General features: G+C 43.2%; 1 protein-coding gene across 1 annotated transcript; it reads left to right on the top strand.

Moving 5' to 3' along the window:
- The first annotated feature begins 1,629 nt into the window (after positions 1-1,629).
- dll4 (delta-like 4 (Drosophila)) lies at positions 1,630-10,785 on the top strand. Its single transcript, XM_004083989.5, has 11 exons — positions 1,630-2,067; positions 2,218-2,478; positions 2,777-2,837; positions 3,432-3,695; positions 4,208-4,268; positions 4,930-5,060; positions 5,255-5,424; positions 5,510-5,729; positions 6,176-6,890; positions 7,059-7,167; positions 9,833-10,785. Exons 1-11 carry the CDS (start codon positions 2,014-2,016, stop codon positions 9,836-9,838), a joined length of 2,052 nt encoding a protein of 683 aa, XP_004084037.2. The 5' UTR covers positions 1,630-2,013; the 3' UTR covers positions 9,839-10,785.
- The last annotated feature ends 9,910 nt before the right edge of the window (positions 10,786-20,695 follow it).

The following is a 20,695-nucleotide window of genomic DNA, read 5'->3' as shown; positions in this document are numbered from 1 at the left end:
CTTACACTCCAAAAGACCACAGTCTCCTCTGCAGATTCAGCCTGCTTTGGGCCTTCCCGCACAGCAGGCATGTCCAAAGTCCAACCCCTGCGCCAAAGTTGGCCGTTAATTTGCTTTTAATGTTATCAAAATAGTTTCAAGAATGTCAGGCTGAGTGGTTGGCCCTCAAATATTTTCACCTCACCAAACCTGACCCTCTTTGCAAAAGGTTGGGACAACACCTGTTGTGCTGTCCGCTGGTGCTGATGGACCGGTCCAGTTTGCTGCTGATATTGTGCTTGTAAGGGTCCACTCATCCCTTCCCTGGATGTTCACCATTGAGGGGGTAGGAGGCTGTGGTAGAGTGTCTGCCCTGAGACTGAAGCCGTTGATTCAAATCCATGGTCAGGTCATACTAAAGACTCTAAAAATGGAAGACAGTGTCTCCCTGCTGGACTCTCAACATTGAGCGGATGGATATGAGAGACCCTGAGAGTAGACGGTGATGGGGTGGGGGTATAATTGCTTCATACACGATATGTAACATTTAAGAGACATTAAGCTCAGCCCAGTTTGACTGGATCTGAAAGCAGGATGGCAAGGCTGGTTCACACACAGCTGAGTATCTGTGTTTATGTTTCACACCCCCATGAGGGAGAGCGTGACACACGCAGCAACAAGAGGAGGCAGCTTCTTTTTAGTCATAACAAAGCATGAACTGAGGAAAAAAGCCAAGCGCCACCAACCAGACTAAACACGTAAGCAGAAAGTCAGCTGTAGGCTGAGCAGCAGCACAAGATGAGGCACGTTTGAAGGCTGGTTGTTACGTTGCCTGTATCTGATGCTGTTGGTGCTTTTAAAACTCACCACCCATGTGGTTTCATGTCCAGAGGTTTTCTTCCTGCTGGAGCCTCATTTTAGAAAAAGTGGGCGCATCGCTCTGCACTGAAAAACCATGAAAACAGTTGGACGTGCTCCTGACACGTTCGATGTCACTGTTTGTGCTCCGTCCGGTGGCGGTGCTGTGGTCTAGTGAGCCACTGTGATGTTACAGCTACTCAGAAATGCTATTATAGTTGTGCAAATACAAAGCAAAACAAAAGAAAACATCCGTTCATGTGCACATTTAGAAATATTTACTGATTAAATGGATCATAAAAACACAAAAGATCGCTTTTCCAAATTATGAAGTGTCACTCCAATCAGTAGATCACCGTTTCACTACAGTACTACAGTAATGCACAATAGTACAGTACTTTACAATACTTAGTACTTCATAGAATAGGCTATAACCATGCAAAATATGAATTGATTTATATTGACTTCAGATAGACTTTGACTCAAAGAAAACTTGTTCTGTCAATTCCTTTATAGTACTAGTTATAGTACCATTTATCATTTCACAAAGTACTTCCACGCAAAGTATTGACTCATATTTCTCTTTAGTTTCTGAGTAATCCATCAGGGAAACGTCATAGGAAGAAGAACACTGACACTTTCCTTCTTGGTGGTGGTCAGTTGTTGGCTGGTTAATCTGGATTCTTTTGGGGATGATGGGACATGTGAAGTGGGCGGGGTCAGCCGAATGATTGACAGTTCGTGTAATGAGCGCAGTGGTGTTGTATATATGTGGGAGGAGACACGCGTCTGTTCATTCAGTTGTAACCAGAAGAAAGATGAGCGTGCGCTGCGCTCTGACGCACCGAGTTTAGCGGCGACACGAGCCTTTAGCCGCGCGCGCTCGGCTGTGGAGTACTGTGCGATGAGAGAGGAGGACGCACGCGGACTGAAGGACGCACAGCTCTGGATCCTGGTCCCCCCGTCTGTAGGTAACTTTGGGGTTCCTCTGAAGTGGTCGCCTGTGACGCACCGCAGCGCAGGGCTGCTGGGGGACCTCAGAGCAGAGGATTTATAGGACCCCCTACCCACTCCCACCCCCCCGGCCAGAGACGTCTCCTGTTTGCTTCCTTCGGTGGAAATCCTCCAGAATCAGAGGGTTTGTGTCTCACTGGCTGCCCTGGAGAAACAAGAAGGATGGCAGCTTGGTTCACCTTCACCATCGCAGTCAGCACTGCGTTGATATCACAGGTATGAAGGAAGGTCTTCATCTCCACGGTGGTCTTCAGAGCTTTGGCTAAAACAAGTCGAAGAGCCAAGGTTCTTTTATTTCTTTTTATTTTCTTTACTCAAGTCCCTTTAAGATACAAGTCTATCTTAAATCCTATGTCCCTGTTTTAGGTCTCTGGATCTGGAATCTTTGAGCTTCATCTCCACGAATTTCAAAACCACCAAGGATTGCTGTCAGATGGACGCGCGTGCGCTCCCAGCTGCAGGACTTATTTTCGGGTTTGCTTGAAGAACTATCAGACTGTCATCTCACCAGGTGACTGCATCTTTGGAAGCACAGTCACGCCCGTGCTCGGGGCAAACTCTTTCCAAGCCAAAGACACCGGGACTTTACCGGGACCCATCCAGATCCCCTTCAAGTTCGGATGGCCGGTAAGGGCGTGGAGCTCCACACGACACGCGCGCTTCTCTGTGTGCTGGCAGCAGCCGCGCGCGGGTGGCTTGCTCTCGGCCAGCACAGCGGTTGTTGTTGTGGTTGAGCTCATCTAATCCCTGTCATTAGGTAATGCTCAGGTGACAAACAGATTTATCACTTCAGATTCCACGCGCCGTGGATGTCCCTGACACTCAAACTGAAGCAGCAATCGATCTAAGTCCATCAAAGGAAACCGTGTTTAGTGCATTGTGGGAAATGTCCCAACATTCATTGTGTGTGATCATCTGTCTGCAGGGATCGTTTTCATTAATCATTGAGGCCTGGCATTCATCCTATGGAAACAAGCGCCCTGCAGGTAAGAGCAACCCTTCCCGCCACAGGAGGGAGCTGTGTGTGTGTGGGGGGGAGGGGGGTGGACACCAGCTCCACTCTTTAACAAAACTCCATTCCATGTCAGCATGTAACCACTGTCTTCGCCTCCTGATAACTGCTCATCGTCTCAGAAACTCTTCCACCTTTCCGTGCCTTTAACACAAACTTGTAACCACATTCTCATTCTTACACTCAGTACAATTGAACTTCCTCTGATTTATTTTCGGCGTGGGAAAGGGCTGTGGGCTTTGGTGAGAATACACAGCGCTTGCCAAAAAAGCCCTCACTGCATCTTCCTGTATTTTACACCTCACTGTGTTCAGCTCACTGGACGGAGCCTGGGAATGTTTTGCTGGCGGAAACCGACAGGAAATTTCAACCTGGGTTTATCTTTCATCTGAGCTGTATGGGATTCAATAAGGGATGTGGTGTGGTTCTGGGCACAGTGATAAACCCAAAGTGGATGCATTCTGGAGCCCTAAACCAAAAGGATGCAGTTCTTCAGATAAAGTTGTTATTTGAAGACATGAACAGGTTTTATGCAATCATTCTAATGCAAAACTGTTTTTCCCCCAAGATTACAAGAGCCAAGACCTTCTGATTAGCTTCTTTGCTGTCCAGAGACATTTGAGCGCAGGAACTGACTGGTCTCAAGATACACAGACGGACAGGCTAACAGAACTGAAATACTCCTACCGCTTCGTCTGCAACCAGAGCTACTATGGAGAAAGCTGCTCCAAGAAATGCACCCCCAGAGACGATCGCTTTGGCCACTACAACTGCACCCAAGATGGGCAGTTAACCTGCTTACCTGGCTGGAAGGGAAAATACTGCGAAGAGCGTAAGTAACCCGTGGGAAAGGGTTGACCCTTGAAAGGCTGCAGGCTTCCTTTTTGTCAGTTTCGTCAAATGTTTGTGTTCTGATTGTGAGAAGGTGGTGGACGCTACAAACTTCACCCAAACACTTGGTTCTTGTTGCTGAAGTTCTCCCCTTCCAAACAGTTCGTGGTTCCTATAACTTATCAGTTTGATGTTTGGTTACAGAAAACGTTCAGATATTGGACATTTGTCATTGTTCAACAACAGAAAACCCTGGAAAACTAAATACCAGGTTTTTGTTTTTAAAAATTTAGCATTTAGTTTTCCAGCAGATTTCCTGCTTCTCGACTAATTGGTTAGCTAAATGTTAAGTTTCTGATTCTGAGTGATTTTGGCCTGCTGGTAGTGGGCGGGGAGATGCTCAGACAGGTGTTCAGCTAGCCAAAACCGAGGCGCATGTGCACGGTCGTCCTTCAGAATGAAGCACAACAGTCTAGCTTTAAGTTACCTTTGTTATTTATCACATGTTCCCAGCTGTCTGTCAGGAGGGCTGCAGTGAGAGGAATGGAAACTGCTCCAGGCCTGGGGAGTGTGTGTGAGTACTATCACCAGTTCTAAAAAGTGGGAATGTGTGCAGACTGTGTGCATGAAGAAAGTGTGGAGGTTTGTGGGAAACTTTGCTTTGTGTTTCTTCAAGCTTCACGTTAACTAGATAGTGTGTCTCCTGTAGAGCGTAGATGTGCAACTACTAGTTTTTATCAGCGACACAAAGTTCATCAAATCCTGCTGCATAGGAGTGCAGGTTTCTGTGATCACCCTCTGCTGTCACTCAACATCCATGCCCTCCCACACCCCCAACACACACACTCAAAGACATTTCTTCTCTGATCCAATTTGCCCATTTTTGTCATTTAAATCCATTATTTACAAAATCCAAATTTGGGACATCAAGCACTGTGCACTTTGTTCCTGCAGCATCATGCTTCCAACATCCTTCACGCATATATTCTGACAAATTTAGCCTGTTGATAGTGAATATCTTTGGAATAACAATCAAATATCTGCTAGTTATAAATACCAGCAACTGTTGATTTTAAGTTTTTGCAGCAGATTATCATCCAACATTATGGAGTTGTGGTTCAAAAATGTCACATTCTTTAATCCGTTTTTGAAGAGCTTCAGATAAATGAGAAAAAGAAGTCATTTTGTGTGCTTTCTTACCATAAAATAACAAGGTTTGTGTGGTCACGTTTCAGATGCAGAAAAGGTTGGACAGGAATGTTCTGTGATGAGTGTGAGACGTACCCTGCCTGTAACCACGGTACCTGCCAGCTGCCATGGCAGTGTAATTGCCAGGAGGGCTGGGGAGGCCTATTATGTGACCAAGGTATGTCTCCTGACTTGCAGCACTGGTGCTTTTCTTTCTCCAAAGACCTTCTCCTGTTACGTGTGCAGGGTTTTGAATTATACGAATGTCAAGGCATTAGTAAATTAAGTTTCCACTGAAGTGCATTCGTGGCTTTACACATCTGTGTCAGAAGGTTTTTGGACCTGACATCAAACTTCTATCTCTTTATCCAGATCTGAACTTCTGCACCCATCATCGTCCCTGTGTGAACGGCGCCACCTGCATGAACACAGGCCAGGGAAGCTATACCTGCACTTGCTTACCTGGATTTACTGGAGCTAACTGTGAGCTTGTGATGAAGGAGTGTGACAGTAACCCTTGCAGGAATTCAGGCAAATGCACAGTAAGAAAATGCTGCATGTGCACTTGTTCTCTCCTTTTTCCTTTAGACATGCTTGATCACATTTTCTTTCCATTTCTCTTGGAAGAGTCTTGAGGGCTCCTACAAGTGCATGTGTCCCCAGGGCTTTGAGGGCTTGCACTGCGAGCAAAGCACGCTGACCTGTGCCGACTCCCCCTGCTTCCATGGTGGCGAATGCAGGGAGAGACGCAACGGCCACGGCTACATGTGCAAGTGTCCCCGAGGATACACCGGGCTCAACTGTGAGAGAAGAGTGGACAAGTGCACACTGCTTCCCTGTGCTAATGGTACAACCTTCCTGCCATGCAGCCACCTCCCAATCCTTCCCAAGCTTCCCCGTCATCCCTCTTTAAATTCCTGCAGCTGGAAGTAGAGTGGAACAACAGGAATTGCTGGGAACCCCATGTCTATTGTCTTCCATGTAAACAGTCAGCAGCTCAATGTAAATGTCACCACAGCTTGTTGCAGTTGTTGAGAAAAGCATAGAAATTTCCAAGTGCAGTTCACATGATGTCTGCTTGTAAACATGGAGGAATCTGGGATTGTTCAGTGGCTGGAGAACAATACTTGGTGCTGCGCTCACACTGCTCTTCATGAAGATGCATGAACTCAAATGCCCTCCTGGGGGGCAGCAAGAGTCTGTGCACCTACTCGTTTAGAAAAAGTCTGTCGGCAAATTGTTCCTTACTTTCCATTTGTGTTCTTGCTGATTGTCCACTCCCTGTCTTTGCAGGTGGTCTGTGTCTGCTCCAGGGGGGCATGAGTGTGTGCAGCTGCCGTGCAGGATTCACCGGCCAGCGCTGCGAAATCAATATTAATGATTGTTCCGGCAGTCCTTGCCTTAACGGAGGTACCTGCAAAGACAGGATCAACGACTACACCTGCAGCTGCCCCACAGGCTTCACTGGGCGCAACTGCCAAAGAGTCCTGGATGAGTGCACCCTCCACCCTTGCCTCAATGGAGGCTTGTGCACTGAAAGTGGTGCATCTGGGGAGCCAGCAGTGGCCTGCATCTGCCCTTCCGGTTTCACTGGACCTCAATGTGAATCTTTTGTGTTATTATCATCTGGGGTGGCCAGCGGCGATGGCTTCCAGTGGGCAGCGGTCTTTCTGGCTGTAGGCCTGGTGGCGCTGCTCATGCTCCTGTGCATGGTGGCCTTGGCTTTGAGGCACATCCACTGGCAAGCGTGCAGGCGGGAAGCTGAAACTGAGACCATAAACAACCTCCCCAGCGTTCCAAAGGACAACCTGATCCCAACGTCGCAGCTGAAGAAAATTAACCAGAAAGTCAGCCTGGAGGTGGACTGTGACTCGGACAAATCAAACTTTTTCTATAAAAATTATCACATGGACTCTTACAAGTTCAAGGATGAAAAGTTACAAGAGGAAAGAAGCTTAATTTATGACAAAAGTTTAGTTGATAAAACACCCTTCAATAGAAAGTACAGGTAACATTTTCACTCTTCTTTCATCTTCATACTTGGAAACACTTCATTTCAATTCTTCCATTCCCAAAACATTGTGTACATTGGCATTTGTTTGTATCCTGTGTATCTTTGTACACTCATTGCATAATCTTGCGATGTGCCTTCAGTTGACTTTTTTTTTTTTTGCAGGGAAAAGCCTGAGCGTTTGCCGCCAGCACCATTGTCTTCACGAGACTCCAGGCATCGGTCGGTGTATGTCATAGGGGAGGAGCCAGAAGAGTGTATTATCGCAACAGAGGTATTCTGAAAAAAATGCAACAACACCTCCATTTCCTGTCAGTAGCTTGATAGCATTACCGTCTTGTGTGCAGTATTAAGGCTGGTTTATCCTGCTTAGCGATCGGCCATCGCATCCGTCATATTTCGTCCCCTACCTCAATCGTGTGGTCTTGGCCAGTTTCACTCCCAACTGTACGCGATAAAATAACGGCAACACACGTCTCAAAACTTTACTTTTCAAACATGATGACGCAATAGTCGACAGCGTTTCAGTGGTTTAGTACACTCTAAAAAGAGTATTTGGGCTGTAGTTGCAAATTTTTACTAATTTAATTATTTAGTTTGGTGAAAAGAAATCATTTTTTTGAGTTAATTCAACTTAAAAATACCACGTAGTTGTCTGACATAGTTATTTTATTTTCAATCGACTTAATTAAATTAAGTTGGTGTAACTTTGGTGTGAAGCTGTCAATGCGTCATAACGTCATAACCTAAGGCAGGGCAAGGAATTATGGGATACCTTTTTCTTTGCCTATCTGAGCAGATTGGGGTTTAAGTGTGAGTTTTTGTCCAGGGGTTTGTTGTCTAGCTGTTTTACTCAGTTTGAAGTAGTCATTTAAACTGTTATGTTTATTTATTTCTGCACCATGAGTTAGAGTTTGGTAGAGGAGGATGATTACCAACCCCCTTGTGCGGCAAAACACTGTATGTTCCAATTTTAAAGACTGAGTTCACGACAAGTGAGCTTCTACCTTGTAATGCAAGACATTGCCGGGTCATTCGTGTCTTTGATATGAAAATTACAAGGCCCATTGGTTAAAACCTTAGAAAAACGTGTCAATTTAAATTATACAAACAAAATTGATTTTTTTTAAGTTAGATTAACTTATCAAATTAAGTTGGATAAACCTAATTCAATTTGGTGATACCAACTGAAGTGATTCAATCCAGTTGGATCAACTTTTTTCTTTTTAGAGTGTTTTTTCATTTCTATTTTATTTATATAAAGTTTGTTTTGTTTGTATGCAAAGATTTTCTGAAGATGTTTCCATCTACATAAATAGATTTGTTGTTAACTAATGCTGCAGACAAGACAAGGTTTTTCTTTTCTTTTAAAAGCCTCAACAAACCAAATAACTATACTCAAAAAATGACATTGGAAATACAGTTGATATCACTGAAGTTATAGTTGCATTAGAAAGTATTTAAGCAGTGAAAATGTTGTGTTTTTTTATCTAGTCAGAATGAAATACTGTTTAACCCTTCTTGTATGTAGTAGATAGTAATACGTGAAAACTGCAATTTTCTGCATCGAGTTTGCTCCGGCATTGCGTCTTCAATCCACTTGGCATAAGTTCCGGTTAAACAGCAAAGTGTGCATGCCATTGTACTACAGGCATAACATTCCAATCATGGATGATGTCATCAGCTGTGTCACATTTCTCAACAATTGGGGCGGTTCCCTTCCAATGGCCTTGCAACCAATGTGACTCTCAAGAATACAAGATCGTGAAAAAGATCAATGTCTATTACATAAGTGAAACTCGTAAAATGTATAAAATCAGTCATGAATGGTTATGCCCTGTAGAAAATGAAAACTTTATCTGTCTCAGAATAGGAGAACTTCTGAAAATTGGTTGACCCTCATTCCTGCAGAAATGACTGCTTGGATTTACCGTTTCCATGTCGGCACGTGTGACTCTGCGCAGGTATCTTAGACAGCCCATAATCATTCTGTCAGTTTCAAGTCATGCCAGTTTGCAGGCCAATCAAGCACAGCAACACCATGGGCATTGTAGCAGCTTTAAGTACCTTTGACAGTTTGGGCAGATACCAAAGAAAATCAGCTCATCGGCAGACGGCTGCATGAAGTGCTCTAGAGTTTCCTGGTAGACGTTTGCTTTGACGGTGGACCAACAGCAGCAGATGGCATGAAACCAAACCATCAGTGACACTTCATGCTTCAAGCAATAGAGATCCAGTGTTTCTCCAATCATCCTGCAGACTCTGGGACCTTGACTTGCAAATGAAATACCAAATTTACCCTTGACTCAAAAGAGGACTTTGGACCAGTGAGCGAGATTACGTTTTTTCTCCTTAGCTCAGGTAAGATGCTTCTGACAGTCTGTGGTTCAGAAGAGGTTTGACATAAAAATGGAACATTTGTGGTCCATGTCTGGAGCTTCTTGATGCTCTGGCTCCAGACTCTGCCCACTACCGGTGATGCTTCTCCATATTCTTCAGTAGATTTCCCTTGTCGACCCTCTGAATGCTGCAGTACTCTCTGTTGCTGTTGCACGGGTTCCCAACACGTTTCCCTTTCACTCAATCTTCTGTGACATTGCAGCTTGTCTTGCAAAAGCTTGGCTCTCTCTTCCTTGTGAGGGTGTCCATGACTGTCCTCTGTTAGGTCTTCCTCGCGATTGGGCCGTCTGCTGAGGAAAAACCAAGAGAACGTTTAAAAGCTCAGGGAACCTCTGCAGGTTTTTTACAGGATTAGGATTCAACACCGCCACTCTCCAAAACTACTCTAATATTTTACAATATTCACATGTTTTGATACATAAATTTTACATGTTAATCACAATGATTCAATGAGAAATATGACTTTTCTGGATTGATTAATAGTCATAACAGGTGTTATTTATTACATTTTACTCCAAATATTCCTGTTTTTTCTTCAGGTTTAAACTGTAAGTGAGCGACAAAAGCAGACAGAGGAAGACAGAGACACAATCAAGGCGGATAATTTTGCTCTGGGATTTTTACAAATGCGCAGAGGCTGGAAACCGTTTTGAAAATCCACTGCTGCTCTGGGACACAGAAGAACTGGAGAACAGAAAGCTCTGCCAAAATGAAAATATCTTCTGAACAAAAGGACCAAGTTTTTGTATCCAAAACGTGTACAGTGAAGGAAAATCCTCAGTTTAGACCAAAGGAAAACAGACTGAGTCCATGAAGTTACAACTGTCAAAGGCTGATTCAGCTGAATCCTCCTCCCTTCATCATGGAACTGGCCTTTTTTTATTACTAATCAGCCAACAAATCCGTACAAAAAGTGCCTAAGATCGGACGACCCCATCACCTTTACTCCAGCACTGATTTTAGCCAGCTATGCAAGACGTATGGGAGAAGTTTCCTGCTGACACAATTCAAGCCCATCATCACAGAAAGCTAACAGCTCGTCTTCCACTGTTCTTCATGCAAAAAGCGAAGCGAATGGTTGTGTCTGTCAGCGCAGGCAGGGACTGTTTATAGAAGCATTATCTTATGTGAGATGGTTCTGTTCTGAGATCATTTGCACTACAGAGGGACAAAGAAAAGCAGCAGAAAACTCTTCTCCACTGAAGTGACGTTTAAAGAATCACAGGAATCAGAGTGAGGCCAGCACAACCCAACAGGAAGCTGCAGAGGAACGACAGCTTCAACACTGACAACAGCAGCTGCCTGTATATTTTACACTCATAGAATGTACTTTTTGAAACACCTTGCAGAGTTAAACCTAAATATAAACCATTGGTCTTTGTATTTTTTGTAATATTTTGTATATGTTGCATATTTATAAAGGACCAAACTTCTGAAGGAAAAAATAAATAAATCTCAAACATTTGACAGCAAATAAAAATAAATTATTTTTTGTTGTTTTATGGTCAATTGTGGTTTAAATCTTAAAGTTTTCTTTCCACACTTTGAATGGTGAGAACCTTCAGATCAAACTGCTTGATAAAGCGCATGGAGACAGATGCGTTCTCTGAATCATTCATTGAAAATAGTTTATTTTAAATGCCTCACTAACCCAGCTCTTATAAACCCTTTGGCCCTAAATTGGCTTGAAACGAATCCATTTCCATGGAAACCCCGCTCTAGCCGAATTTGGTGAAACAAAGCCAGCCCCCCACCCATTTTAATGCTCATACACGCATCCGTGCACACAGTTAGCCAAACAGATGCCTTGGGGGTGCAAACAGCGAGTTGGTGGTGCCATAAAAATAGCAGCATATGCCAGGCCACTCAACCCATGAGCATGACCCACAAAAGTAATCAGACCTCATGTGACATCTCACCCTCCTGCAGGCTCCCCAACTGCCTGCCTTCCCCTCAGGGTGAACAGTCATATTTCAGTTCCTGGTTGTGTTCCCCCACTCTGGCATACAAAGCTGGGGAGAGAAGCTGCCATATATTGATTACAAGAGATCCACTGGATCTGTGGACACCAGAGAATGTAGTTGGAACCAAGAAGGTTCTTTTTATTTGTTCTAGATTTGGTTTCATGAATTCTACATGACCATAATATCCTCCGACTTCATTAGGGAGAATTTCTGCAATCAGAAGCTAGCACAGTTCAGCAGAAAATCTGGATTTCTTTTCCTCAAACATAGCTTGTTACGGCAACAACAAGCAAACCTGCCACAGTGAAGGGGAGATGATCCCAAATGGGCGTAAAGACGAGGATCATAGTTTGGAGAAAGAAAAAGAAAACCGCTGAGTCCTGTAAAGCAAGAACACAAATTAAACTACTGTGCTGGTTCCAACAAAAGACAAAACAGAGGGATTGGAACCTTGGCCAAACATAAAATAAGTCAGGGAGACAGCTGACCCAGCCATGTTGACCATCGGAATCAGCTCCCTGTCTGCCTAACAATGTCTAACCGAAGAATGGAAACAAAAAAAAGCCTGAAAATAAAGACTGCCGAGGTCCAACCCCAAACTAAAATAAAAAAAAACCTAACAATACAAGACTGCTGAGGACCAAGAGGGGACAAAAGAGAACTAAACCAACCAGCACAGCTCCCACTTAAAACCCAAATACTCCTCAGACTCCTGCTTTGCATGCCTTCCTTGGTTGAGGCCCCCCCTGACCTAACCCTTGTGCTATCCAAGGCACTTTAACATTGGGAGTTGGGTCATCTAGACCCACTAGACAGTGCTCTGAACCTTTTTTCTTCAATGATTTGTGATCTTCACTGGTGTCCATGGATTACATGAAATCTTTCCACCTTTATCCACCTTTGTCACGGTAGGGAGAACACCTCAATGTAAGGGGGGGTCATAGGACAGCACAAGGGTTAAATACCTGGTGCTGATCAAGATCATTGGCCACACCTGCCAGGTGAGCAGAGGGACAGGCCGGACAGTAGCAAGACATAACACAACCGATTGACCTTTGGCATCTTCATTATACGGGTGTGATTGGGTGTGGAGCTGCATATCACATGTGTGCTCTCTTGTGATTTATTTTTAATCCTGTTAGGGCTGTTTCTTAGCCTTTTTAGGGACCAGCAGGTTTTGTTGGGACGTTTGACCTCTAATGATCCAGAAGTTCTCGGCTCCTGTGTAGGATTAAAACTTTGGTGGGACTTAAGGTTAGTGTTGAGATCAGAATGAAAGTCAAATCAGTGAGTTTCTGGCTTTTCAGAAACCTTATGGCTGTGATAATCCATCCAGCTCCAAATGATTGGCTCTGTCATCTGGACTGCAGATGAAACCAGGTGAGACATTTATTCAGAAAAACAAGGCTGAAAACAGAACTGAAAAACAGAGCCAACCAAAGCGCACGGTCCAACAAACTCAGCCAGTGCTCTTCAGCCTTTCTGTGTCCAGAACTCAGGCAAGAGTCCTCATGGTGTTACAATCACTGCATCCTGTTTGTGACCTTGTGGCACCACTTCCTGTTTCCTCTGATTAGAAAATGCAGAAGCTGCTGAAGCAAGAATTCTCAGGCATCAGACATTAATGACCATGTGAAATGAATATACAAAACAACCGGAACTCTCCTATAAGTTAAATGTAGAACTGCCTGGTTCTGTTCCTGCTGAGAAACGTCATCATTTTCTGTCAGAGATGATTTTCATGCAGCCTTTCCATCCAGTTTCACACATTTGTACCTTTATCTGGTTCTCTACTTGTGTTTTTGTTTGCTCAAACTTAGTTAAGATTCCTGAAGTGCTTTGAATGCTGAATGCTTTGTGTTCTTATTTCACGTCAGTGAGGTATGGTCTTTAAAAGAAAATAAATAAAAAGTAGCACATGTAAAATAATTAAAACCCTAAATAACATTTGAAATGAGCAGCAACATCCAAGAGAAAAGCATTTCAGAAAATCCCATGCATAATAAAACCCATGAAAAAAATGCAACAAGAAAAGAAAAGCCAAGTTCTGCACTGACAGTCGACTGATTGTCCACTCATGGAGCTTTTAAACTACAAATTGCATACAAGACTACATGACTGATGGCTCAGTTTGAGATTTTGCAAACAACATATAAAGAAATGTGCTGAAACTGACGAGGAGCTGGACGGTGAGCCAATCAGGAGCCAGCATGTGGTGCAGCTGTAAAAGACTCCAAACTGCAGACATTGGTCTCAGAGAAGCTTGTCCTCTGCTCTTTTAAGTCTGTTTGTTGTGGCATGTTGTTATTTCCTGCTTCATTGTTGGAATTTCTGGCATGAAAAAAACCTTTTAACGTTGTGTGTGTTCATGCATGCAAGTGTGTTAAACTACTACAGAGGTAGATAACATCAGCAGCAGCAGTAGACCGTCAGACATTTCACATGTAGTCCTCTCATTAATTAACACTAGGTGTCAGTAAGAAACCTCGAGACAGGAAGTGGGGGAGTTGGCGTCAACATCCATTGGATAAAAGGGGAAAAGTGTGGTCAGAAGGACAGCTGTAGACTGTTCTTACACTGCCAAGACCATGTGTTGAGGTACAAGCTTCATCTGCAGCCATCATCTATGAATGACCAAGATAGATTCAAGATTCAAGATTCAAAGGGTTTATTATCATGTGCACAGTAAAGGAACGGGTTTCCCTGCACAATGAAATTATTTCTTTGCTGTCTGCTCCAAATGCCAAAAGTATAGAGGAAACAAAACAATTTACTCACATCATACACACAAAAACACAAGATGTCGAGTGGCAGTTCTAAAAGTGCAAATGTGCAAAAGTGACAATGACAATAGCAAGAATTAGGACGAGCAAAGGTGCAGTTTGTTTTTCCAGACTCCAGTCAGCTGTTAAGGAGTCTGATGGCAGAGGGAAAGAAAGAGTTCCTAAATCTGGTGGTCCTGCACCAAGATAAGCTGTTACCACAAAGCTAAAAGGGGTTTATTAAGTAATTTGCAGATCTCTGTGGGTCATCCAGCATTGTCCAGTTCTGTCAGGGATACTGGAGCCTGTCCCGGGTACTGTTAGGCAAAGGCGAGGGACACCCAGTCAAGTCATTGGCAATGTCTAAGTCATTGTACAATATTAAAGTACCCACAACAAACTCGTAGCCAATTCATGTCATTCTTAAACAAACATTTATCCTATTGAATCAGAATCCTAAACCCAAATGGTAGGTAGAAAATGAAAGAATAATGAAAAGGAAGAAGGTTGGGCGTTCTGATAGTTATTAAACTTACTTATTCACACTGAGGCTTCATCTCACCATCACTAGATCAGGGTCAACAGTCTAGACTGCAGGGTTGTCAGACTCCAGGCCTTGAAGGAAGGTATCTCTCTGGTTTTCAAGAAACCCTTTCTCATTTGCTGCTGATTACCTGGATCAGGTGTGTTTGAGGAGCTTCAATGGCAGGTTAGTTGGAAAACATGTAGGACACCGGCCCTCGAGGCCTGGAGTTTGAGCCCTGTGGTCTAGAGCAACAGAGTCTGGGAAAGAAGTGAAGAGGCATGTGGTGAGTTTGGGACACACTAATGTGGGACATTCCTAATAATCACAACAGTAAAATAGTCAGTTGTACTGCAGTAGCACGTTTTTATGAGAGCCGGTGCTCCTAGAGGAGAGGTATGGAGCTCTGAAGAACAAGTGTGTCAACAGAATAAAGGAATTGGAGTTGTTGAAACACTTCTTGCTTCAGTACAAATGTTGAGTTGCTTACCAAAACTGCTAGGTCCAGCTATTTATAGATATCTATTGAGCACAGAGGAGCACACTTTACTGCACACACTAAGGACAACTTTAATTTTGGTTTGTTGTCTGTACACCACAGCTGGCCATGGTACAGGAGTAGAGCGGTCAGCATGTGAGTGGAAGATATGTTTCCACCCTTCTCAGCCATGTTTCAAAGACAAGACCCTGAAGCCCACATTGCTCCTGACGGTTAGAGGTTGGTGCCAGTCTACAGCAGTGGAGTGTGTGAGACCTGTAAAGGCCTTCTAAGAAGGCAGAAAAAAAAGTACAATATGTGGTTAAATATTTTTGCATTTCCTATTTCATTCATTTTTTCAAATCAAATTGTTAAAAACTGACACCGGTTTGGTCACAGCTATGTTGTTTGGAGTAAAAAGAAAAGTATAAAGCAGATTGCAGCAATAAAGAAAACGCTTGTATATTAGGAGTGTGTATTGGCAAGAGTCTGGCGATACACGTCGCACGATACAATACGTATCCCAATATTGTACCGGAAAACTTTTCTTTTTTTTAACCCTTGTGCTATCCTAGGCACTTTACCATTGGGAGTTGGGTCATCTAGACCCACTAGACAGTGCTCTGAACCTTTTTTCTTCAATGATTTGTGATCTTCACTGGTGTCCATGGATTACATGAAATCTTTCCACCTTATCCACCTTTGTCATGGTAGGGAGAACACGTCAATGGAAGGGGGGGTCATCTAAGATAGCACAAGGGTTATGAGTATGACTTAGAAAAAAACTCTACCTGAATATTAATACCCCTTTCATTGTAATAAAATGGTTTACTTAATAATCACAATGTTAAGCACTGCAACTGTATCTCATATACATTAGTTGCTTTTACCCAAGCAAAATCATAGTGCTTTTATTTTGGTAACTTAAAATATACAGTGGTGGAAAAAATTGTTGGTACCCCTCAGTTAAAGAAAGAAAGTCCACAATGCTCACTGAAATGACTTGAAACGTTCAAAAGTAACTATAAATTAAAATTTATTGAAAATTAAATATTCAAAATCAGCCATTACTTTTGAGTTGTTGTTTAACAGGATTATTTAAAAAAACAAACTAATGAAATAGGGCTGGACAATAATGATGGTACCTCCATAGAAGACTGAGAACTAATTGTCCAGGGGGTCATGATGAACTCAGGTATGTCCTTTTATTGACATCACAGCTGTTTTCAAACCCATAATCAGTCAGTCTGACTATTTAAAGGGAGACAAATAGTGAAAGGGTGTGAACCACACTGAACATGGACAACAGAAAGCCAAGGAGAGAATTGTCCCAGGACATTAGAAACAAAATTATAGACAAACATCATGGAGGTAAAGGCTATAAAACCATCTCTAAGCAGCTTGACGTTCCCATGACGACAGTGGCACATATTATTCAGAAGTTGAAGACCCACGGGACAGTAGCCAACCTCCCTGGACGAAGAGGAACATTGATGACAAATGGAGGAGAGGGATAGTTGGAACTGCATCCAAAGAGCCCAGAATAACCTCCAAAGACATTAAAGGTGAACTCCTAGATCAAGGTACATCAGTGTCAGATGGCACCATTCGTGGTTGTTTGAGCCAGAGTGGACTTCATGGGAGACGACCAAGGAGGACACCACTGTTGAAAGGAAATCATCAAAAAGCCAGACTGGAATTAGCAAAAATGCATGTTGACAAGCCACAAAGCTTCTGGGAAAATGTCCTTTGGACAGATGAGACCAAACTGGAGCTTTTTGGTAAGGCACATCAGCTCTATGTTGGTAGACTCAAAAATGAAGCATCCAACGAAAAGAACACTGTCCCTACTGTGAAACATGGAGGAGGCTCAGTTCTGTTTTGGGGCTGCTTTGCTGCATCTGGCACAGGGTGTCTGGAAGTTGTGAAGGTAAAATGAAATCTCCAGATTATCAAGGCATTCTGGGTAGAAATGTGCTGCATAGTGTCAGAAAGCTTGGTCTCAGTCGCAGGTCATGGGTCTTCCAACAGGACAACCATCCAAAACACACAGCCAGAAACCCCAAGAATGGCTCAGAGAAAAGCGTTGGACTATTCTGAAGTGGCCTATGAGCCCAGATCTGAATCCCATTGAACATCAGTGGAAGGAGCTGAAACATGCCATTTGGAGAAGACACCTGTCAAACCTGAGACAACTGGAGCAGTTTGCTCATGAGGAGGGGGCCAGAATACCTGTGGACAGGTGCAGAAGGCTCATTGACAAATACAGAAACCATTTCATTGCAGTGATTGCCTCAAAAGGTTGTGCAACAAAATATTAAGTTATGGGTACCATCATTTTTGTCCAGCCCTATTTCATTAGTTTGTTTTTTTAAATAATTCTGTTAATCAACAACTCAAAAGTAATGGCTGATTTTGAATATTTAATTTTCAACCAATTTTAATTTATTGTTACTTTTGAACGTTTCAAGTCATTTCAGTGAGCATTGTGGACTTTCTTTCTTTAACTGGGGGGTACCAACAATTTTGTCCACCACTGTATAAAGGGAACAGTCAACATTGTCAGATTTCCACAACAAAATATTTTTCAGTATAAGAAAAAAAAAATGGAATGAATGTGCCTTAACTAATAAGCTTCTAAAAGTATGATTGAGGAAATAAAGTTCTGTTTATTTTCCACATTGCTTAATTTAGCTTTTCCAGTACTTTTAACCCTTGTGCTATCTTAGATTACCCCCCCCCCCCCCTTGCATTGACGTGTTCTCCCTACCATGACAAAGGTGGATAAAGGTGGAAAGATTTCATGTAATCCATGGACACCAGTGAAGATCACAAATCATTGAAGAAAAAAGGTTCAGAGCACTGTCTAGTGGGTCTAGATGACCCAACTCCCAATGGCAAAGTGCCTAGGATAGCACAAGGGTTACAGGGTTCAGGGGCCTGTGCTTCCAAAATAAAAGAAAAAAAAATACTAATTCTTTCCAGAAACAATGAAGTGTGATGAGGAAGCAGCATCACAGGATGAAGGACACTTAATGTGGCAAAGATGCTTTATTTAGATGAGTCTGCAGCTGCAGCTCCACTCTCTCACACGTGGAAGTAATCACGGATTTCATCGTCACGACGTTGGCCTTTTTTCAGAGCGTTGTACTCATCACTCTGATCCATCAGGTCTCTGAACTAGAATCTATTGCTGGGAGGTTCTGCAGAATTTTGGCCCGCTTTGCAAACAGCATTTTGGTTGATGCTCCGTGCATTAGCTGCTGTGAAGCTGCAGTGCTTCACTTGTTCTTATCTGAGCTACAAAGCACCGCAATCTGTGTTTTTATACGTTACTGACTGCAACAGGGCACAGTTTCAGTTCAGTACCCATCCCAAGTAAAAACTAAGTACTTCATGTCTCATAACAACCAAAAGGACAGTTCCCAAGCTGCTTCTCGCTGAGATCTATGTTGTTTTTTGCATGTAGAGCTGCTCAAACAGACTCTGTGTTCTCTTCTGCTTACTAGCGGTCAGAGGTTTAAGTGGAAAACAAGAGTCAGACGCTGAAGGATGCCCATAAATAAATATCTTCCTGAGAGCATTTTGAATCGATACAAATATCGGCAAATGAAATATCGCCATATATCAGCAAAACGATTTTTTCCAACACCCCTATTGTATATCGTACTGAAGTGTCCTGCATATATCAGTGTGTTTGGGAGACTTTGGTCAGTGGTTATAACATAGTTCTACATGTAAAGATGATGTCTGTCTCTCTGTCCAGGAGGTCTGATCTAAACATAATGTCCTTTCTGTTGGAACCGTCTGGCTTTATAAAAGCACACAGTAGACTTTCTTCAGACCCTCTTTCCTCCAGCCTGTCCTGACTCGAGTGTGAAAGGCTCAGCCAGCAATGGCGGTTTTGATATGGGCGATGTGGGCGGTCGCCCAGGGCGGCATTTCATAGGGGGCGGCATTGGCCGTGTCCGATGAGTAATGTGCTACATACAATATTCAAAGAGGTAGCTTGAAGTTTTAATTTGAAATTACTTCAGCAGCCGACACTTAATACTTTTATTATGACACATCAGACTCTTAATAATGTCTTCCTCCTGTTTCCTCTTCACACTTATGGTGCAAAAAAAAAAAATAAAAAAAAAAAAAAAAAAAAAAAAGAATAATTTAGAGTGAAACAACGTAAAACAGGCACATGAAAAGGATTTAGGCAGAACAAACATCCGTGCTCAACCCAATTTCGCCAAAAGCAGGCAATGGGGATTATTTCCCACAATTCTTTGCTCCGACACAGCAGACCCGATGCGCACGTGACCACCGCCCTCTGCTGCAAGACGCTTGCGGCCACACCTCTTTGCGGTAGTCTTTGGAACATTAGTAAAAAAAACTCGAGAGGGGAGCGCAACTCGCCGGTGGCTGGCTGAATCACACTAACAGGTGATTGGGAGTCTTTTTCTATCTGAAAATCAACTCTGGGCCGCAGCTGCGCCTCCCGTCATAGAGACGGAGCCGCGTGTGAGAGGGAAGGGGAAGGGGGGGGAGGGGGGGGAGCGCAGACCATTTTATATGGATTGAGGTTTTTTGGAGGATTTCTACTGTTGGTGTTGCACAAATTTAGGGAAATGCCAAATATTTTTGGAGTAATCCCACTGATGAGTTCTATGATTTAGTCTTTAATGTTTTATTAGACCTAAACAGATTAATCACAATAAGTTTTATTTTTTAGATCTAATCCCTCTGATATGTTTCACAAAGACACACACAGGACGTCACACATTAAGAAATTATTGCTAAAAATGAAGCAGGAGTCCAGCTCTAAAAAAAAATGCTCTAAAAAATGATGAAAGAGCAAAAAAATGGAATTATTTGATATGTAATTTCTTATTAATATTTCCAGGCTTTCTTTGTTTTTTGTTCTGCAGCATGTTCATATTTGTATAATGTTGACAGAATATATTTAAATGGAGAACAAAATATTACAAGTTATTTAAGGTTTAACTTGAGTTATTCTGGATTAATGTTCCTGTTTTTATTCATATTGATGTTCAAAAAGTTCAGTGTAAAAGGTTTAAAAGTTTAGCTTTAGTGTGTAGTTCAGTAAATCTTTATCTTCTTCGGCTCAAAACCTTAAGCGTGTTTTTAACTTAAGCCCCTGTGTGACTGAGTTTGACCCCCCTGTAATACGAGTCTAGAAAATTCATGCATTTTTTGAGTAAAATGGCTAAATAGAAGATAGGGAACACAACAGGATGTTGTCAAATTTTGTATGTGTGCGCGGGGGGGCGCTGGGGGGGGGGGCGCTGGTGGGGTTACTCGCCCAGGGAGTAAGTTAGTGTAGAACCGCCACTGGGCTCAGCCAACAATGGCGGCTGACGCAAGTCCTCGGGTCGTTGCTGAAATGGTTGGAGCCTGAAACCCTCCTGTGAGTTGCATCAGCCAGCTTTCGTTCGGGGACTGGCAGCTCGAACAGCCAATCACCATTCAGAGGCTTTTGGACGGACAGTGACCAGACCAACCAGATTTAAGGCGGAGACTGTGTTGGCCAGTCGCGCGACAGCTGGGGTGTCTGGCCCCGCCCTGTTTAGCGCACGAAACTGCATTTGGATAAAATCTGAACCAGACCCGCTGTGATTGGTCAGGGGGTCGGACATGGCCCCGCCCCGCGCTTGGTATAAAGC

This window comes from Oryzias latipes, chromosome 24 (genome assembly GCF_053564925.1).
Source record: "Oryzias latipes strain Hd-rR chromosome 24, Olatipes_Hd-rR_3.1".
Classification (NCBI taxonomy): Eukaryota; Metazoa; Chordata; class Actinopteri; order Beloniformes; family Adrianichthyidae; genus Oryzias; species Oryzias latipes.
The sequence above is the reverse complement of the archived record's forward strand: the minus strand, read 5'-3'. Positions and strand labels throughout refer to the sequence as shown.

Excerpts from the sequence above, each read along its gene's own strand:
- dll4 (XM_004083989.5), top strand. The coding sequence starts at position 2,014 with ATGGCAGCTTGGTTCACCTTCACCATCGCAGTCAGCACTGCGTTGATA. Across the intron at positions 2,838-3,431 it reads TGGAAACAAGCGCCCTGCAG|ATTACAAGAGCCAAGACCTT; the intron begins GTAAGAGCAACC and ends TTTTCCCCCAAG. Across the intron at positions 5,425-5,509 it reads GGAATTCAGGCAAATGCACA|AGTCTTGAGGGCTCCTACAA; the intron begins GTAAGAAAATGC and ends TTCTCTTGGAAG.